General features: G+C 37.0%; 1 protein-coding gene across 1 annotated transcript in view; it reads right to left on the bottom strand.

Annotated features, from left to right (window-relative positions):
- The window catches only part of LOC100580829 (putative inactive deoxyuridine 5'-triphosphate nucleotidohydrolase-like protein FLJ16323), a gene marked incomplete at its 5' end in the record, with an annotated part of 52,722 nt that extends 30,788 nt beyond the window's left edge, over positions 1 to 21,934 (bottom strand). Inside the window, 3 exons of the mRNA XM_030818388.1 lie at positions 15,586 to 15,697; positions 17,356 to 17,434; positions 21,754 to 21,934. Coding sequence (XP_030674248.1) covers positions 15,586 to 15,697; positions 17,356 to 17,434; positions 21,754 to 21,934 — 372 coding nt within the window. The remainder of the gene's footprint in view (positions 1 to 15,585; positions 15,698 to 17,355; positions 17,435 to 21,753) is intronic.
- Positions 21,935 to 22,668: the final 734 nt, after the last annotated feature.

The raw sequence follows: 22,668 nt of genomic DNA on the forward strand, positions 1-22,668 counted from the left end.
ACTCATCCTTTTTTATGGCTGCATAGTATTCCATGGTGTATATGTGCCACATTTTCTTAATCCAGTCTATCGTTGTTGGACATTTGGGTTGGTTCCAACTCTTTGCTATTGTGAATAGTGCCGCAATAAACATACGTGTGCATGTGTCTTTATAGCAGCATGATTTATAGTCCTTTGGGTATATACCCAGTAATGGGATGGCTGGGTCAAATGGTATTTCTAGTTCTAGATCCCTGAGGAATCGCCACACTGACTTCCACAATGGTTGAACTAGTTTACAGTCCCACCAACAGTGTAAAAGTGTTCCTATTTCTCCACATCCTCTCTAGCATCTGTTGTTTCCTGACTTTTTAATGATAGCCATTCTAACTGGTGTGAGATGGTATCTCATTGTGGTTTTGATTTGCATTTCTCTGATGGCCAGTGATGATGAGCATTTTTTCATGTGTTTTTTGGCTGCATAAATGTCTTCTTTTGAGAAGTGTCTGTTCATGTCCTTTGCCCACTTTTTGATGGGGTTGTTTGTTTTTTTCTTGTAAATTTGTTTGAGTTCATTGTAGATTCTGGATATTAGCCCTTTGTCAGATGAGTAGGTTGTGAAAATGTTCTCCCATTCTGTAGGTTGCCTGTTCACTCTGATGGTAGCAGATGTTTCTAATATGTAGCCAAGGCTGGGAATCACTGAGGCACTGAGGTGAATAGAACCAATTCTTAACCTTGTTATGACGAGTGCCAAGGATTGGGACAAATTGAGGAATAGCAGGAACTTCCTTATTATCTACCATAGTGACAAATAAGCAATGACAGCTTTCCTTGGAATTTCTACTGACCTGTCATGCCAATATTTGCTGTGGTTTGAAGATATTGAATGCCCGTTATGGATTATATGGTTCAGTGATCCCATCCTTACCAACCTTTTATTGATCTTGGCTTTTTTTTTGTTAAAATCAAAATAGAATGGACTCAAATCTAAAAAAAAAAGACTGTGTTGTAAGTATTTGATGAATTACTGAACTAAAAGGCTCTAGTTAGATGATCTTTAAAAATTATACATATACATATAATATATACGTGTATATATATAATTCAGGAGTAGACAGACTTCTGCAGGAACTTATTTATTTAACGTTGTGGAAAAATAATGCTTCAGATCTTTGCACTTCATGTAAAGCAATTCAGCCTTCTGCATTTGTATTTCTCTGCTCGGTCTGCATGGTGTAGGTTTTGTGAGTTGATGAGGGGCAGGATAAGGCAGGATGCCTACCGCCTGTGCCACAGGCCTGATCCATTGTCAGGCATAACAGAGCATAAAAATTCATGAATGTTCTCCATTTCATCCTTAGCTGATGTACCATTTGTATGTACTGTTATAGATGCTATTGTAAATTACCCTTAAATTAAGGATTGCCGTCTCTCAACAGCAGGGTCAAGTTAATAACTTGAGTTTAAAAGGAAGACATCAGCCTTCCTAATGCTGAAGCAAATACTGTCCAAATGAGTAGACCAATATCACTTTAAGTCTTCATTAATATAGTAAAATTATTAGCACCTGGTTACCCAGGGAATATCTAACACTGGCATGCAATTGCTTTTTTTATGATTATTACAATAGTGATTTATTCCCTCTTAACTTCTAACCATTCCCTTTAGAGAGTAGTTTCTTCTAATGTGTATAGAGAAGGCTTAGGCTCATGACAATGATATTTACTACTCTCCACATTAGGATATTCTCCATTTTGTACCCATTTACAACATTCATAAAACATCTGCTAAAATGCTGAAATCAGCTTTGGGAAAGTAAACTAATGGTGCCCTGTGAAATGAGGAGGTTTGAGAGTTTAGGATTTGGAAGGCTATAATTACTCCAGTTCTCACACTGTAATCTGTATCTTTAGCATTAGTACACATGATGAGTTGTGAAATGAAACACTGATGCCCACAAAACGTCTCCTGTAAAGGAAGCTACTGTGCTAAATGTAAGCCAGGCTGAAACCTCTATGCAGATGCACACAGACACATGTATGCACACACATACTCACCCACTTCGGGAGCAGAATTGAAAAATACTTTAAAGAGGAGTTTTGAAGTGATAGGCTTCAGAACCCATGGTCATCCCGTCAATAGTGAAGTAATGTATTATTAATGATAGCCTCTATTTCCATTTTTTGTACTCTGATGACATTTGCAAGTGGTGGTCGTATGCCCAAATCGAGAAATTAGAAATCAAAACTTTAAGAAAATAGTTAACTTTCTTAAATTTGCAGAGAACCAAACATAGAAACATCTATGACAAATAGTCCATAGTCTATAATATTATGATGTAGCCAATCAGATTAGGGACAATTTAATATAGGAAGAAACCCGTCAGCTGCATTGAGTCAATCCCCAAGGGTTCCATTAAAATCAGATGAATCAGAGCAGTATGGCTGCTAATCTTGTGCTCATACAAATTGTATGTGGATAGCTTGAGTCTGCAGATTCAGGTTGAGAAAAACCTAAATGCAGTTTCTCAGATATTTAACATATAAGCTGATTGGTACATTTTAAAATGGCCTCAGTTAGATTAACTGAACAAATTTTAGGAAGAGCTTCCTTGTCTCTTTCAAACACACATTTAAAGAAGTTTTCAGTCATTTTTTGAGGGTTTTTTTTTCTCTTTTTTTACATTTGATGATTCAATAGGAAGTTGATGTAGGGAACTTACAAAGATTCAGTCTGTTTCTTCAGTTGGTTTGATCTTTGGGAGTATGCCGGAGTCCATCAAAGGTAAAACACAGCTCTAAAGTATTTTGTTTTGTTTCAATACTTGTTACTGTGTTTTTTGACATAGACCTCATCAAGTCTCTTTGGATTAATCTTCTTTCAGCTAACAACTGTAAATCATGGCACTATAATCATTAAAAAAGATTTTTTCCTCGTTCAGATGAATATCTATTTGAAAATGCAGCAGTGTGCATTGGGAAGCATTCTTATCAGCAAGGATAATGTAAGATTTCTTTATAAATCATCTCATGGGAGACAAGCAGTCAGAGTTTAGCTTTGCAAAGAGTAGTCGGAATTGAAGTAGCACTCAGGAGAGTGCTAAGGCACATAGGATACTTAAAAAATAGAAAAAATTTCTTCGTTAAGTACCCAGTTGTGGTAAAATTACAATGCAAAATTCCTATTAATTTTAAACTGTCTGAAGTATTGCATAGATTTAAATTTGATTTAGGCCTGCATGTATATTTTTTGATCCCTCAGAAGCTGATGATAATGATGAGAGAAAACAAATGTAGAGATTTCTAGGCAAGAGACATGGCAAACCTCACAATGGAAAATCTAAAAGTGTTTTTGAAGTCAAATTTGCAACGTAGTCTTTCATTTTACCAATATTGTATCAATAGCAATTTATTTTAAGGGAAAGGCACTTGATGTATGTTAATTTTAACAAAAAGTGATCATGTTTTCAATCTTTTAAACAGTCCTTGTTCTAATCTTGTGGAAACAAATTGATTTTTTGGTTTCAAAACCTAGTTTAGAATTTATCATCATTGGAATGTGAAAGAGATAGAGAACAGTGATTCTGAGAGAAAAATAGCATTTTTGTAGATCATCTGCTTTGAACTGAAATTACAATACATATTTTCATGCAATTATCATTTCAGTTTAACTGATGAGGGATATGGTATCCATCTCAATAAAGAAATATGAAATTTCCCAATTATATAGTGTAGCAGAGCGAAGATTTATCTAGAACCAGTATTCTGGTTAATATGCCCTGCAAAAGAGCACTAAAGTTGAATTTCTAAAACTCTAGCTTTATTTTTGACCAATTTCACTTAAACCAGAATTTACTGGGCAAGTATTTTGTGCAGGGTGCTATGTCCTCAGGGTTTACACTTGAGTAGGTGATAAGATAATTATGGAAATAGCATGTGCATGTATATGTAATACATAAGGGAACATTTCCTGCCCCCCTCCAATGATTGGATTAAGTGCACCTTCTATATGTCCCGTACAAGTCAAGATAGTTTATGTTATGCTGCAGTAACAAAAATCCCCAGATTGCAGATGGCTAAAACATTAAAAGTTTATTTCTTGCTCATGCTACATATTTATCATCGATCTGTTTTGAACCTTATTCAGCATTAATTTCATTTCAGAACCCAGGCTTCAGATCAGCCACCCTTGGGAATGATGTCAGTTACTGTGGGGTCAGCTGGGTAATTTAGGTAATTTTCCAGTTTCTGGCTTCAAATCTCAAGAGAAAACAACAACAACAAACAAATCTTGGGCAAGTCCCACATACATTGCCATAATAGATATTATAGAAAAAAAAGTCAACTAAAAATTATGATACTATATGGATAGAGTCTGAGTTTAACCTTGGAAAATGATTGGAAAATCTCCACCCATCTTTCATAAAATGATGGCTTATTTTTCCTGCTTGTCTAATCATGGTGCACAAATCACATATAAACAGACTCATCCAAGGGACATTATCATCAATTACAGAGCGTTCTAACAACATTCTATCTCAGAAAGCTTCATAGCTTTCTCAAGTGTGATTTCTTTCCCCTTTTCGTCTTCAGATGAAACACAGATTGGTATAGTCCATATCAGTGCTGTTACTTAAAACCATTTTCTATCTGACCTTTATCCTATAAAATAATCCCATTATTGCATGAATTTTAGAATTGACTTTATCCTTTTTCAAACCTCAGTCCCTTTAATGCAGTCTTTGGAGTAGATTTTAGTACTAAATAGTCTCCTTAATATTTGTAAAAACTTTAAAAAATTGTCACATTTACCTGAGATAAAGTTAAACATACTAATAAAAAGGTCAAGTTCATTTGCTTTAAGTTAGAATTATATTAAACTTCATAAACCTAGTTATTTGACAAAAGTCTCTGATTAGAAGTTGTAGATGTGATTAAGAAAACGTTGGAAAACAAATTCTTATAGATTTCAGATTATTTAGAAAACAAATGTTTTTAAATATTGAGATTGGCAAGAGTTGTATATATGATGTTGATGCTACACAGAGGCAACTTCTGATTTATTTACAGTGACAAGAATGCTTGCTAAGTAAGGGATGGAATGCTTTAGAATGTCTGTCCCATTTGAACCTCCTTCTCCGAAACTCGCGCCTGTTACTCATCTTTGTTGAGTGGGTAATAGGCTGTATAACCCAGTGCTTTTGACCATAGATCATTGAAGAGAGGGGTGGGAGAAAGAGAAAGAGAAGGAGGAGGAGGAAAACAAGAAAAGGAGAGAGTGATCTTATTAGAATAATCTCTTAAAAATAATAAACTCTCCTAGAGCGTTTAACGCACTAATCCTGTCAGGCAACATATCTTGTAGACAGTTGTTTCTAGACTGGATTTTTTTCTTGCCTTTTGGCATGTTCTTATGGTAGTAATTTTGTCACTCATACAACACTGAGATTTGTTATAATAGATTCTTTTCTTTTTCTTTGAGATGGAGTCTTGCTCTGTTGCCCAAACTGGAGTGCAGTGGCATGATCTCGGCTCACTGCAACCTCCCCTTCCTGGGTTCAAGCAATTCTCCTGCCTCAACCTCCCAAGTAGCTGGGACTACAGGCACCTGCCACCAGGCCTGGCTAATTTTTGTATTTTTAGTAGAGACGGGGTTTTACCATGTTGGCCAGGCTTGTCTCGAACTCCTGACCTCAAGTGATCTGCTCACCTCGGCCTCCTAAAGTGCTGGAATTAAAGGTGTGAGCCACCGCATCTGGCTGATTTGTTATAATAGATTCCTCTTCAGACATATTGAAGGCCTCTAAGAAGAAAAGAGGAGAAACGAAAAATACAAAAAGCAACAGCATTAACACACTCCCCACTTACCGATAAACAACTGGCTTTGCTTGGCTTAAAATGAATATGGCATCATATTATGAGCTCTACAAGCAATAGCTGTGGTTTTTCATTTTTCTTATGCAGTTTGGGTTTCTTATTTGTAAAGTTTTAGAAACATTTGATCAGTTAAAAATAGGCAATAAGATGAATACTAGCTAACATTTGGATCACGTACTATTTTCCAGATAACTGTGCTCCCAGAACTGTAATTTGAGAAACTGAGGCTAAGTCACATTAAAGATGTATAGCTAATAATAAATGCTGGGCTTAAACTGGAAGCCAGGTAGTCTGACTCCAGAGCCCACCAAGCAACTATGGTTCCTAGGATATTTGACCATGTATACTTCTAAGAGTCTTTAGAGATTGCTAGGACTCTAACATTGACAGACTTTTTTTTTTTTTTTTGCATATTTTAACCATGTGTATATCTGAGGAAGTTAACATGTGTATTTTATATTCCAAGGAGTAATCTCAGTTTCAATTTTTTTTCCTTTGTTAAGCATAGGCTTTTCACATATTTCTTACAGAATATGAATCCCAATTTTCAGATAACCGAGCTCAGCCAGTGTTAGTAGAAAAATGTCTGTCTTATTCTAGATTTATTCTGTCTTTGAAGTAACAACAATAGTGTCTCATTAAATTCCCCCTTAGAAGGTCAAAATGAGAAAATAATTCAGAGTCCACCGTACTTGGAGAGCAGTTTGGATGTATTTACTCATCAAATTAGCCATAGCCTCTTCTTCACAATTGACCTATTTAAGTCTTACATCTATCCTCTATTTTTTTTCCAATATGGTTAAAAGTTTTAGTCTACAGTATTGGTAAGCAGTGACAGCTGTTCATAATATGGATCAATGTATGTAAGGATTAATAATTATTAGGAAATGTTTAAAACCATTGCTTTTACCTCTCTTGAAGTGGAACAGAAAGTGAAGGTTAATTGCTTAAGTAATGAGTCTGACTACCCAAAGGTAATACAAAACAATTATTTCTTCACTTTGCAACTTTCAATGCAAGGCCAAGACTTTCATAACTCATTAAGTCTAAGTAACTGGCAGTTTACAAGTCACCAAGAATAAACTTGAATGTTCTCTGTAGCACTCAAGATATATTATGTGTGACTGCATTTACTCAAAGGACAAATAAATATTTACATGTGTGTCTTTGAATACTCTCTTTTTTAGTGACAGGGTCTCACTCTGTCACCCAGGCTGGGTGCAGAAGCATGATCATAGCTCACTGCAGCCTTAAATTCCTGGCCTCAAGTGTCGCTTACCCTCAGCCTCCCAGAGTCCTGGGATTATAGGCATGAGCCACCGTGCCTGGCCTGAATACCCTTTATATGAAGAAATTTCTCGATCTTTTGAAAAAAAATATGATCACTTGCTTACATCTTATGTTAAAGCTGGAGAAAAGGACAACAAAAATGGTCCTTGACTTTTATCTGTTTGTTCATTATTTCCTGAATGTCTACAGGGGTGGTGTTTACACAGTGGTCAAGCATGTGGGCTCTGAGGTAACAGAGACCAAGTAGGATGTTGCCACTGCGGGACCCTAGGTCCATGGGCCATACTCTCTACCTCTCACCCTCCCAATTTACAAAATGGTTTTAATAATGTGACCGATTTTGGGTAGTTTCGAGAATTGAATGAGATCATGTTCTAAAAGCCATTATCAGATACTTGTGGCAAAGAGGAAGCACTCAATAAAATATAAGAGATTATTATGCTAGAGTCTAGAACACATCAAATGCTTAATAAACTCTAAGGAAGAAGCTACTCATGTGAGGAGTTTATGTTAACGTCTGTGTAGAAATAAGATGCATAAAAAAATAGCCCCTGCCTTCTTGAAACTTGTACTATGAGAGTGACGGAATACAAATAAGTAAAGGTGGAGGGTGGGGAGAGAGAAATAAAATACTGATGAATTTAGGAAAGGAGAACCAGTTCACACATCTGGGTGAAGCTACAGGGAAAATTTCACGAAGGGGATTACTTTGAATGGAAACATGAAAAAAAAGAATAGTATTTGTATTTGTGGAAATAACACCTTGAGAGAGTGAAGATTTTTCCCAGGGTTCTGCCTTCAGCTGAAGGTGTGCATAGTTATGACACCTGGAAGGAAATAAATATTTCTAAGAATTCGCATGAGTTCCTCACCTAAGTGCAATAGTTGTGGCAATTACACAAATCTGGGGAGTTGGCTACGACTTTTATGGACTTTAGTTAGGAAAATTAAAACCAACATTAAAAAATGTCTTTTGGGCTGGGCACGGTGGCTCACGCCTGTAATCTCAGCACTTTGGGAGGCCGAGGCGGACAGATCACAAGGTCAGGAGATCGAGGCCTTCCTGGCTAACACGGTGAAACCCCATCTCTACTAAAAATACAAAAGAAAAAAAAAATCAACTGGGTGTGGTGGCAGGCGCCTGTGGTCCCAGCTACTTGGGAGGCTGAGGCAGGAGAATGGCTGAACCCGGGAGGTGGAGCTTGCAGTGAGCCAAGATCGTGCCACTGCACTCCAGCCTGGGTGACAGAGTGAGACTCCATCTCAAAAAAAAAAAAAAAAAAAAAGGTCTTTCAAAGTTCTCTAGCTTGTCAAAGTAACCTGTTCAAGTCTCGTACCAAAAACTGGCAAGGGCAGGATTGAAAATTCTGATTTTAAAGAATGCATTCTTAATTACTGTATTTCCTAGGTTGCCTGTGAAGGAATTACTCTTGAAAAAAAACACACAGTGTATTCAAATGTGTATACATTTACATAGGATAAATAAGGTTTTTCTTGTTTATTTTTCATTATAATTTAGCCGTCCACTTGTTATGAGACCAAAAAAAAATCTTTTCCATTTTTGATTGAGTTTTAAGAATCTATTCTATACTGGTACATTTTTGCTAATGTTCAAATCAGAATATATTGAGAGAGACTTGGAAATACAAGTATCTCTTTATTTCTGGAGAGATGTAAGTACATATAACTGATTGTGACTTAGCTAGTGAGTATAATCAACTAAACTGTTGAACCAGTGATGCTGTTTATCAAAATTATCCAGTAATTATGTTTTGCTTTATCTTCATGTACTGGCCAATTCCCTGGCAGTTCTGACTCCCTCAAGGGACAATGTGGTACAGCAGAAGCGGCATGTTTTCATGCAAGGGTCAAGTCTGGATTTAAGCCCCTAATAGTTGTGTTACTTTCAGCAAATTATTAAACATCTTTATGCTTCAGATTTCTCATCTTCTAAGATGGGGTAAAAATATATATTTTATAGTTATTCTAAAGTTAAAGCTGATATTGCATATGCAGTACTTAGTAATATATTTGGTACAGATATATTTTTAATAAGGTACTTAAAAAGTGAAAAATATTGTTTTTTTAACCTTGAACTTCTGTTCCACTTTTTGTGACTTTTTCTTGGATACTTATATCTTATAACAAATAATAACTACTTTCTGGGTTTTTTTATAATGACTAAATATAAATAATAAATGTAGACAGCCTAGCACCTGGTAGAGTCTCTGTGAACATTAGACCCCTTCTCTTCTCTTCTCATAATTCACGTTAAAATGAATTCTAGTCATCTTCATTTTTTTCCTTATTTGTGTGTATATCTCTACTGTCTATGATAATATGCTTAGCTTGCATGCAACATGAATTTTCCAATTTTTAACCTTAATAGTAAAGGAAGAGAAAAGCCCATGCTAAATACAATCTTAACAGTAAAGAAAGAAAAAAATATCATGTAAAATGCAATCTCAGCAGGAGAAGAATAAGCCACTTTTCAGGCAAAGAGATGGTGAACTTAAAATGTAGGTTCCTTTTCAACATTTCAGGAAAACATTTTACATACGGTTCTGGGAATGTAGCCAAAATGAGAAAGCCAAGAGTTATATCCAATAGATATTACGAGAGGGTAAGAGGAGTCACAGCTGTCCAATTACTTCTATAATAAAATTACAGCATCTTACACCTTTCTGTCCACATCTTTGTTTTAGAAGGAAGGGCTAGGGGTGGAGGCTATGAAGTAAATCTTTAAAACTTATTTGAAAAGCTTCTCTCTTTTTCTCTCACTATTCCATTTTATAGTGCAGGCTGAAGCTAAAATGCAAGGAGAGTCCCAACACAGAAAATTTTCTTAGGAAGTTTTCTGGAAGCAGGTTTAATAATGCACATCCATTCATTCAATACCTGGTTTGAGCACTTACTGTGTGTCAGGCAGTGATAAAGTTACTGACTATTCAATCAAGGAACTGGGGGAAACGTTCTTTGTGCTCACATGCTGAAACTACCAGTACAAGTGCACCCATACCCAAACACCTTCCCTTTTTCCTGTTACAGTGAAATAACTCTTCCAGTTCCTACCCATAATCTCCTCCTTCACTTGGATAATGTGTCCCATCCTCTGTCCTGTTCAAGGACTTCACTCTGGTGATTGTCTCCTTCTCCCTATAACATCAATTTTATTTCCTTGTGTAAACAGGCTTATTATGAAATATATACCAGTAATCTGATAGCCGTCTCCACTGCAGCCCCAGCTCTCTAATCTCTTTTATGGCAAGGTCCCTTGAAGAAGTTGTGTGTATTCCACTTTCATTCCTTACAGACTTTCTTGAAACTGTTCCATTTACCCATTCAACCCTACAAAACTGCTCAGATCAAGGTTGTCAGGCACTGCCATATTGCCAAACCCAGTACTCCATTCACAGTTCTATTACTTAACTAATGAGCTGCTACAGACCCTTGGTTTCCAGGACCCCACATTCTCCTGGTTTTCCTCCTACCTCAGAGAGGAATCCCTGTCGGCCTGCTCTGCTATTTTCTCATCATCCTCCCTAGAACTAAATGTTGGAGTGCCCTATAGTCCGTCCTCAGATCCTTACTTTGTTTATCTTCCTCATAAGTGAATCCATCCACTCTAATGATTTTAAATGCCATCTATATTCTGATAACTTCCAAATGTATATTTCCAGCCTCAAAACTCTTTCCTTAATTCCACACTTGTTGACGTGTATAGTCAACTGCTTACTTGGCTTTCCTGTAGTTGAAGTTTTACCTATCTCAAACTGAACTCTCAATTTCTACCTCCTAAACTTTTTTTTTCTCCAAGTATTTCCTAACCTGGTCAGTGCAACTCCTATCTTTAAACTTCAAATGCCATAAAAGTTGGAATCATCCTTGGTACTTTTCATTTTGTTATGCCCCCATCCAATTCCTCAGCAAATTCAGTCATCTCTACTTTGAAAATTTATACAGAATCTGACATCTCTTCACCTTGGCAACAACCACTATATTCTATGCCACCAGGATCTTTCACTTAAACTACTGCAATAGTCTCAACTGTTCTCCCTTGACAAACCGCTTCCAGGCTATTCTCTACATAATGGGAAGAGCAATCCTTTTAATACATAAGTCAGATTTTGTCACTCTGTGCTTAAAAGTACATTGTTGTTGCCCCCTCTCCCAAGATAAAATCAAAGGTCTTATTACAGCTTCATGATGCCTGACAAACCTTCAAATATCATCTCTTCCTTCTCTCCTACTTGTTCACCATACTCTAGTTACAAAGCCTGATTGTTGTTTCATGAACATACCCAACAAGTTCTTGGTCTTTGTACTTATTGTTCCCTTTACCTAGAATTATCTTCCCTAGTTATTATAGGTCAATACATCAGGGAGCCTTTCCTGATTATCTTTGATGAAATGGAATTCCAATAACTTCTCATTGCTGCAGCCTTGGTGCTCTCTTTATGCCTTTGTATTGCTATGTGGTTCATAACATCACCACCTGCATTTTTTTTTTTTTTTTGGCTGTTTGTTCCTCACTGCTAGAATGTCAGTTCTTTGCTGTATCCTAGTGCCTAGATCAATGCCTGGTGCCTAGTAGGTGCTTAATGAATATTTCTGAATGCAGAAGAATACAGAAGTGGTTTCTGCCCTCACAAAATTTACTTTGTAGTAAGGAGTAAAGGCAAATACAAGTGAGCAGACAAACAAATAAAATAGTATACAAATCGTGAGGAGTAATTTTAGGAAGTGCTTTAAAAGCAATGCCCAAGGCAATCAGATGGAAATTAACAGGGAAAAATAATTTAGATTGGTTAGTTGAAGGGGCTTTTATTTTTATTTTTATTTTGAGACAGAGTCTCGCTCTGTCACCAGGCTGGAGTGCAGTGGCGTTATCTCGGCTCACTGCAAGCTCCGCCTCCCGAGTTCACACCATTTTCCTGCCTCAGCCTCCCGAGTAGCTGGGACTACAGGCGCCCGCCACCACGCCTGGCTAATTTTTTGTATTTTTAGTAGTGACGGGCTTTCATCGTGTTAGCCAGGATGGTCTCGATCTCCTGACCTCGTGATATGCCCACCTCGGCCTCCCAAAGTGTTGGGATTACAGGCGTGAGCCACCGCGCCCGGCCGGGGCTTTTCTAAAAAGGTGACATTTCATGATGAAAAGGAGTGAACCATTCCTGAGTTAAAGGGAGAGTATTCTATTTCCTGCAGATGCAGAAAGTGTAGTTATTATGAACATCCAATCAATAACCTTCTCACAGCACATGTGCACATAGCTTTCAGTAGAAATGTCTGCAAAAAGAGAAGAGTAAAGAGCATGCTTTCCTCTCAGTGGATAGTAGAAAGAAGATTCTGTCTGGACATCAGAGAGAGGACTGCATGCATAAAGGGAAAATTGTAGCTTGAGATACACAACAGTTATAAACCTTGTCTGAGCTCAAGGTGTTTACATCCGTTCTACATGTTTTGCATGCCTTTGGGAAGGAGGCTATCTGAAATTTATGTAGGGAATAGAAATAAAATCCTTCCTTTCCACTACATGACCCTCAACCCCATTGGGCATCAGAATTGTAATAGACATCCATTAAAAGAATATTTGAGATTAGGAATTAATAATTAATTAATATTAATAGCATTATTAACAGCCATCATTTATTGAGTACCCAGTATGAATTATCTTTACCTAGAATTATCTTCCCTAGTTATTATAGGTCAATACATCAGGGAGCCTTTCTGGTACCCTACAAAACTCTTTTATTATGGTAACTCATTCGGTTATTATGTGAGTTATTATAGAGTAATTATGTGAGAGAACTCAGTTAACATGCTTAGCACAGCATGCAGCATGTATTATGTGCTTATTAGAGCACATCTTTTAATAGTAATAATATCAACTATAATTTATTTATTATCAGCTGCTTATTACAAATGAGAAAACTAAACTGATGTTTAAAAATGATTACAGAAGGACCCACAAAGTCATATATTTTATAATATCTAATCTGATATAAAACAGCATATTGACCTGATTTTCAATATGTATTCATGTATTACTGTTCCCTTCCTCAGGTAATGATTTTGTCTCTCTACTTTCATTCTTTTTTGTACCTGATACTTCAATGTAATTAATACAGCATGAATTAAACCAAGCTGCCTTTTCAGAAATTTGTTACCTACCTGGCTTTCTTAATTAAGGCTGTTTCTCCTTTCGTCCCCTTTCTCACTTCCTTCCTTTTGTCCTGCCTTCCATTTTGCTTATTTGCATCATTGCCCTGCCTCTGTTTCCAGTCCCGTGTCGACACTTCAGCCATCCTTGTACACTTCAGAAATTATTGTTTGGTACCTCCATAGAAGCTCATCTCCTTCTTTTCACAGGCAGTATTTTTCCAGCTGGCACCACTGTCTTGCAACTTGCTTCCCCCTTAGTCTTGGTGCACAAATGCCAATCTCGACTGGCAGCTCTTTGGGCAACCATTTGGTGCCAGCCACCTCCCAATCCATGTGGAGCCCCAGTGAGTGGCCCTGAACTATTCCCAGCTGCTTTCTTGACTACTGGGGCTGGCCAAAATTTTCTTCAAAGCAGCTAAGTCTGTAATCTTCAGAAAATTTCTCAATGACTACAGATCTTTATTCCTCATGGGATTTGTCCTTTCGGAACCACTGCTAAGCAGAACTATGTGAAGAAATTAGGCTATGAAATGCTTATGAGGAGTCCAGTTTGGTGTTTTGCTGTGCTTATGAAATACATTATTTAGTAGGGTTTACTTTTGAGACCGAACACAAAAGATCTCCTGCTTTGTCTCTGTACTCATATGAAGAGGCAAGAGTGCATCCCAGATTCATAGTAACTTTAAAAAGAGTCAGTATTATAATTGGCCAGTAGCAGATTTTTCCCAGTCTACTCAACCTTGTGATAGGGTACTATGGGATAACAGATACAATAGTTTTAGATTTGAAAAGACTTAGGGCTGAATCCCAGCACCATCATAAACTAGCTGTGCTATCTTAAGAAACTACTTAAATTTTTCTATCCAGGTTTTCTATCTGTAATAAGGGGTAGAGGAATTTCTTTTTTTGTAGTTCTGTTGTAGGAATTAATTGAGGCATCAAATACGTATTGGGTATGAATACAGATGTATCCAGGTATGGAAGCAAACAAGCTTTCTTCATTTTCTTTAACTCATTGTAATTTCTGACTGAAATCTTCTATTAGGCTGGTAGGGATAAAAGATAAAAACTCAATATAATTTGTACCTGAAATTTTATACACAATCTCTTTGGGGAGTAGTATCTACTACTTGAGGATATTATACAGTGCTAAGATTTTGGCTGTCAGGTCTTGGTTGGGGAGAAACAAGTCTGATCTGAAGTCATAAGTCAATACTGATGGCCGCTGAGATATTCACTGCATCGGTGTGCCTGGCCCCTTCAGATCCCAAGGATCTCTAATTTTCTCTCCTTTGCAAAGCTTGAGTGAAGAATCTTTGATGTGGTTCCCAGAGGATCGTCTGTTAAGTGCCCCTTCTCCAGTTCTGTTGCCTTTGTCTCTGAAAACCAGGGGATAGGTTTTCTCTGCTCTCAGGATCCATAGAATTTTCTTTCTTCTTTTGTTCCTGACTCAAGCCAAAGAAAAGCTTTTACTATTACACATATGGATAGAATCCTGCTTCTACCAGATATTTAGTCTATATAAAGTACAAATACCCTTTTCCCTATGTTTCTCTGTAGTATTAGTTCCCTGGTAGGTATGAAATTCTGAAAATAAATGACTCTTTCCCAAACTTTTTTGAAGAAAGCGAACAGAAATTCTGTCTTCAGTACTGAATGGAGGTTGGGAGGAGTGGGGATTAAAAGGAGCAAAATAAGGAGAAAGAAAAGACTTAAATTAATATTTCAAAGTATTGTCCTGCATTATTAAAGCACTGTCACAATGCCTTTCCCACTATAGGTGCTCAAGAAATTGAAGTTAATACTGACATTTAAATTTGACCCTCAGGCCAGATATGGTGGCTTATGCCTGTAACCCCAGCACTTTGGGAGGCCGAGGTGGGAGGATCACTTGAACCCAGCAGTTCAAGACCAGCCTGGGCAACATAGGCAGGCCTCATCTCTACAATCAATCAACCAATCAATCAACTTGATTCTCTAATATTGTTCTTTTGCCCTTGGAAACTGGATTTTTCCAGTGTCTTTCTTTTTTAAATCTTAGTTTATATTACTTTATTTTAAGCTCTGGGATACATGTGCAGGATGCGTAGGTTTGTTACATGGTGGTTTGCTGCACCTATCAGCCCGTCACCTAGGTATTAAGTCCTGCATGCATTAGCTATTTATCCTGATGCTCACTCTTCCCCTTCCGCCCCCTAAAGGCCCCAGTGTGTGTTGTTCTCCTCCCTATGTGTCCATGTGTGCTCATTGTTCAGCTTCCACTTATAAGTGAGAACATGAAGTGTTTGGTTTTCTGTTCCTGTGTTAGTTTGCTGAGAATAATGTCTTTTCTAGCACCTTTCTTCTGGAATGTCCTTTGACTCTGGGCAATCATGTTGAGATGGCTGGTTGGGGTCAGAAGAGACATCTGTAACTATGAAACTGAGAAAACTTAATTGGCCAAAGATGATAGAGGGGTGGAAAGGGATCAATCCCAGCATTTAGGTCTCCTGAGTATTATGGAATTCAGCTACCAACAAGACACTCACAATATCTCAAAAGACACCAGAGATGAGGTCACTTTCCAAGAAAAACATAAATTACTCATATAATCACCTGCTAGTATATTTTTGCCTCTTAAGCCTTGTTAGTTTGTGAAGGAGTGCTAATGAGCATGGCATTTGCTTAAGTGGACAGACTAAAGGTGAAGTGGTCAAAGGATAAGGAGGTGATATCTAGAAGATGTTGCAAGTACTAGACTAGACTATTTAATGCTGCTGTAGAAAGCAATAGTCAGAGTCCTGCAGAGCACAGACGCAAGACTGTCTCCTCAGGTAAGTGGTAACAACTCATATTTGTGTGGCACATTTCAGTTTTGTAACACTTTTGTGTGTTTCTTTTTTCCCTTATACCTTCACAGCACTGGTCTAAAAGCATGTAGGTAGTTCTTTAATTGTTACCTTATAGATGAAAAAAAAGCTCAGAAGGACTTACCTGAGCCCAAAGAGCTAAGAAGCAGGCCAGAACTCAGAAGAACTATGCATTTAAAAATGACACTCTATCACGTCCTGAAAGTGCCTTGAAAGGATCCCTCTGCCTCTAGTTTTTAATCTGAAATCTTAAGTTTGATAAAAATTTTACATGCAGTATTGCCTATCCAAAATTGCCCCTTTATGGGACTTAAGAATTTCCATTATCTTTGTCTTTATATTTCCACTTACCATTGCTCCAAAAAATTCTAAAAATTCAGATAAAAGTCTTTGCTTGATTATTTAAGGTTGTTTGATATTTGGATCAATTTGTATGTTTGAGCATAGCTGTCTATTTTTATAATTTGATTTTTCCCCATGCATAAACTGATATCTTAACCTTCTTCTGTTTTATTATCTTCTATTTTGCATAATACTTTTAAATGAGGATTGGGAAGATAAGGAATTAAAAGTTGTGGTTTTAAAAACAAACCTTGCCACAAGCAAAGGTGACTGGTTGGATTCTGCCTTTCTTATCCTCCTCCTCCCATTAAGCTCCTCAAAGACACTTAAGGAATCTCAGAGCAGATTTCTTACTTAATTTCCTTTAAATCTCTTGACCATAAACTGAGACAACTAAGACAGCCTGATAGCCCAACATGAAAAAAGCAATCACTAAATATGGTATGCCAGGATAACCACAGACATCTTTTTAAATTGTAAAATATACTCTCATAAAGCAAAGGAGCAACATAGCTTCTGATTTCTAGAGTGTGGACAGGACCATTGGTCAGGTCCTTCTCATTCCTTGGAAAGCAGAGGCACTAAGTAAGCACATTGCAAATTTCTCATGTACTCTGTCTTGCAAGATGTCTTTTAATTGGAGTCAGAAAAATTTGGTTTGTTCTCCTCCCTCTCATGTTCTGTAAATCATAATGGATGGTAAACTGAAGTGATAAAGTCACTCTGTTAATGAAAGATATCCTAAGGCTATTAGCAGTAAATATCTGGAATAAACTCTGCCTATTATTGTCTGGCTATAATCCCACTTCTGTTTTACATCTTTATTCTTACCACTCAGATTCTATCTTTACCTTTGCACTTGGTGTTCAAGACTCTCACCTCTTCCTGGAAGACCTAGACGTGCTCCCTCCATCTTCTCTTTCAGATGACCTGAGGTAGCAGAGCTTATGTTAGTACAAATACCCTAAGATTCTTCTTCGATTTTGACCATTTGGCTAGCAACCAGGCCACCTACCCTATTTGGAAGAGCAATGAAAAAGATCTCACCTTACAGACAAACCTTACAGTGAGCTGAAGTAGCAGGTTTGGAATGCTTCACCTTTTGCTGGTGCCATTTTTGGACAAAAAAAATAGAAATCCCCATGTATGATAATTTCTAGAACATGAAAGTTAGAGTAGCACTAGCTAAGGTAATGTTGACATCAAACTATGACCTAAAACAGAACTATAAGAAAAGTGGGGTAATTGTGAATGAACACACTGATTTTCTTCAATTAAATTGCTTGTCCTGCACTGTGAGTCTTCTCAATCTTTCCACATCAGGAGAAGTGGGCCTTGTTTTTATTTAATTTTATGGTATTTTTTTTTTTTTGCTACTTTGGCTGGTTTCTTTTCTCAGTTGTAACTTTAATAGCCTATGCTACAGAATTATTGAGATTATATATTGCTACACCCACCCTCAGTATAGTTAATAGCTTATTCATTACCACTGAGTCCCAAGGTTAGAGCAGATTTGTATCTAATGTTGAGACACAAGGCAGGGAATGCAGAAAGCAATACAAACTCATCTTATATTCTTTAATAACAGAAATAATTCTACTGGAAAAACCACAAAACACTGAGAAGTTTTTCCAAGTATCTACTAGGTAAATTTTTTTCTAACATAGTCAATATAATGAAAGCTGTATTTTGATTTATGCATTGTAACAATAATAATGAGAAATGAAGGTGTTTGATTTTATAATTGATGAAACCCTACAAGTCAATCTTTAGAACCATAATTACTACTAGTTCTGCTAAAGAAGTATGGTTTTCTATATTATAATACATATAAAGCATTTTTGCATTTCAGTTAAAAAAGTAAAAAAAGAAGTCTGAACTCTCTTACACAGATAATCTGTACTATTATGAAAATCCTGATTTAGAAGTCAACTTGAGAGGCCATTATTCTCTTTCCTTGTCTTACAGTTACACTAAAACCTTTAGGAATGTCTTTATTATACAACACACTAGTTTTGTTTTCAGCTCACGTGTAATTGAATGGCCAATTTGTTATCCCTGGAAGGTGATGTATCATTCTATTTGCTATCATTGGATCAAAGTATAGCATATCCCATTAGAATTATACAGTTAATATTAACCCCTTGTGTAGGCGAAGGGCTATTTGTACCCAAATATTCTTGGATGTTTATTAAAATACAAAGTCCAGAGCTGCAAGTTTGTATTTCGATAATTACACCAGAATATTTTAGTATAAATGTTGATATTTACCGGGTAAAACTACCTGCATATGACCCTAGAGGTGGATCACATATTGTAATTTATAATTTGCCGCTTTACTGAGTCACAGATTAGAATCATGGCACTGGATTTAGGGATTGAGTCATTAGTGAGTGTGGGTGGAGGTGTGGTTACTCTCTGAATCTCACTGTAGCATTGTCGCTTTCTACATTAACGCTGAAGAAGCTGCTGTACTGCATTTAAGAGGTAAATTATATGCTTTCCTAATGCTTGAAAAGTTCTCGAGACTCATGAATTTCAAGATTTTGCTATTTTTATATCCCAGACATAAAATACTTTAAAAAAATGATTTTCTAAATTTTCATTTTTATTTTTTGGTTTTCTCCCTAATAATCTGCATGCTGTCTATGGAGATTACAATATATGTAAAGCACAGTTACCTGCACATACAGAAAGACGGCACATACTATATAGAATCACATGCTATAATTTAATAATCTATAATGAGTTATTTCATATGCAAGCCAATGATACTTTTCCAATGTTTTCTAATGTTACCTTATTGTTCTCATTCCATTAATTGTCCATTTTCTTGCCCAATCTTTTCTTTCTTGCAGCTTCCTAATTATCTCTCTACACTGTAGTAGGTTTATATTCTAAATTATTATTTTTTATGCATTACTTTGTACTTCTCAACTTCATCTCATCTTCTTATTTCTTGCCCCATATGTCTAATCTTTATTTTTCCTTCTTTATGATTGCTCTTTCCTTCTTGGCACTGGTAACACTTCTAATTTAGTATGTTCTGTAATTTAAAACATTTCGCTTTACCTCTTCATGTATATCATTACTAAGTGCTTAAAAATAGCGTACATTAATTTTCACTTCTACGACTTTTTCAGTCACTTAATATTTTGCAAGTCCTTGCTACTGTAGGCTTCTAGTCCATATATGTGTATATATATATGGATTATATATACATAAAATTCTGTGGGGCATACTTATATATTAACAAGGCACACAGTGCATTAATTTCTCAAGGTAGGACAAACTAGTTAAATTGGGACCAGAACATTTTCTTCAGCTCTTGAGTTTAATATACATCTAAGGAAACCGATTTAACTTGTTCAAATTTACCTATGTAGGAAATTTATGATTTATTAATGCAATTCTTTAATTAGATCATTTAAACCCTGTAGTGTGTGTGTATGTGTATAATACTTTTATTGATTTCTCCACCCAATACTAATTGCCATTATTATTATTGTCCTTTTTAGAAAAGGACATATCACTGTCAGCAAATAATAGTCAACCAACATGATATATGATAGGAATTATCTATACCCAAATGTGAAAAACTACTTGACTAGTTCCAGAATTAGTAGTATTCCAAGGAGTTGTTATCAACCTGACATCCGAGGTACTGGCCTGCTTCCATTTACTCTATATAGGTGTGAAATCATAGAAGTCTACAAAGACCAGGAAGTTATGAATTTATTGGCAGTAAGTAAATAAAGTGCAGTGCATAAATCCGAATGCTCAATGAAGAATATAATTCTTCTTTTTCATTTATCCTATTTGTAATTTAATTGACATATTTAGAAAGATCTCTATGGCCAAATCAATTTAATTCAATGAACATTTACAGAGTGCCTGCTAGGTATAGCGCATTATTCTGGGTGAGAAGTAATAAGTATTATTCATATTAAAGATATATCAGATTTAAAAATTTTCCCCAGCAATGTACATCTCATCAAAATTGTCACATGATAAAATGTAAAATGTTACCATTCCTACTTCTACACTTACTAATTCATGGTGTATTTCATTACGGTCTCCTCATTGCTTTTAAGAGTTCCTGGAATATACTAGGTGTTTACCAATTCATTGAATAAACTCATCACTTCCACTGTGTTCTATTGGTCACATGGGTGCCAGCCCACATTCAGTGTTAATTATATGTGCGTGTGAAATACAAAGAAGTGAGGGCCTATATTAGTCAGGGTTCTCTAGAGGAACAGAACTAATAAGATAAATATATATATAAAGGGGAGTTTATTAAGGAGTATTAACTCACATGATCATGAGGTCCTGCAATAGGCTGTCTACAAGCTGAGGAGCAAGGAAGCCAGTCCGAGCCCCAAAGCTGAAGAACTTGGAGTCCAGTGTTTGAGGGCAGGAAGTATCTAGCATGAGAGAAGGATGTAGGCAGGGAGGTTAAGCCAGTCTAGTCTTTTTATGTTCTTCTGCCTGCTTTATATTCACTGGCAGCTGATTAGATGGGGCCCACCCAGATTAAGGGTGGGTCTGCCTTTCCCAGCCCGCTGACTCAAATATTAATCTTCTTTGGCAACACCTTCACAGACACATCCAGGATCAATACTTTGCTTCCTTCAATCCAATCGAGTAGACGCTCGGGATTAATCATCACAAATCTACCCCTTGTCAACTTGAACCCATACACATCCCCTGAGATCATATATAATCTTCAAATAAAGACAATAATGTCATAATTACACCTAACATAATATAATTATCCTTCCTACAACCAGAAATGAACCAAGCCCCAATCCAAATGCTATTATAAAGTTAACAACATTGAAATGCTGATATGAAGTCAATAAATCCTATGTCATGTGAAAAAGGAAAAAGGAGATAAAATGAAGCTATTTGCTTAGTACGAGTATATACATGCACAAACATGTTTTTAACAAAAGGAGTAAATACTCATGACAATTAGTCTGGTTTTTGCAGCTGGTTACATAGTCATAGCTGGTATTAATGACTACCAATTCTGTATTCCCTTTGCCTTCAGCAAGCACCTCAGCAGGTCATGTTTTTTTTTCCTGGTGGAGTGACCCCAACCTTCATTCCTGAAAGGTGTGGGCCATTTGTAGTCCAGCCTGGATTGGGTTGTTGTAGTTTCCCATTGACCTTAATCACAGAGCATGGTAATACTAAGAGATGCCCTAACGGATCTCCTGTATTCCATGCATACTCTTCCTTACCTTTATTGTGGAGTAGTAGACTGATTTCATCTTGATACTCTGGGTCAGTTACCCCAGCCAACACTGTAACTCCATTCCTGGCCTGTTGACGTAATAGTAGGAGGAGCCTAAAGTGTCCAGGTGGTGATTTTAACATCCAGTTTACTGGAATTGTTGTTGTGTGTCCTGGTGGCAGTGTTTCTCCCTGTGGAACAAAGACCTCTAGGCCAGCAGAACACAATGTCTTGGGAACAGGAAGCAAAAATTTTGCTAGTGGATTACTAGGGGTGATGGTGAGTGGTGCCACTTCCAGTTCCACCCCTTGATTCTTGGACCTGTATATCCTGGCTATGGGAGAAACAGTACCATATATTGGATGCTGATTCAGAGCATACATACCCTTCTGGACAATTTTGCCCCAGCCCTGCAAAGTATTATCACCTAGTTGGTGTTGTAATTGTGACTTCAAAAGGCCATTCCACTGTTCTGTCAATCCAGCTGCTTCAGGATGATGGAGAACATAGTAAGATCAGTGAATTCCTTGAGCACAAGCCCACTTCCACACTTCTTTAGCAGTAAAGTGAGAGCCTTGGTCAGAGGCAATGCTGTGTGGAATATCATGATGGTAGATAAGGCATTCTGTGAGTCCATGGATGGTAGTCTTGGCAGAAGCATTGAATGCAGGATAGGTAAACCCATACCCGGAGTAAGTATCTATTCCAGTGAGGACTAACCTCATCCCTTTCCAAGATAGAAGAGATCCAATATAATCAACTTTCCCCCAAGTAGCTGGCTGATCACCTTGAAGAATGGTCCCATATTGAGGGCTCAGTGTTGGTCTCTGCTGCTGGCAAATTGGGCATTCAGCAGTGGCTGTAGCCAGGTCAGCCTTGATGAGTGGAAGTCCATGTTGCTGAGGCCGTGCATAACCTCCAT

The sequence above is a fragment of the Nomascus leucogenys genome, chromosome 8 (genome assembly GCF_006542625.1).
Source record: "Nomascus leucogenys isolate Asia chromosome 8, Asia_NLE_v1, whole genome shotgun sequence".
Classification (NCBI taxonomy): Eukaryota; Metazoa; Chordata; class Mammalia; order Primates; family Hylobatidae; genus Nomascus; species Nomascus leucogenys.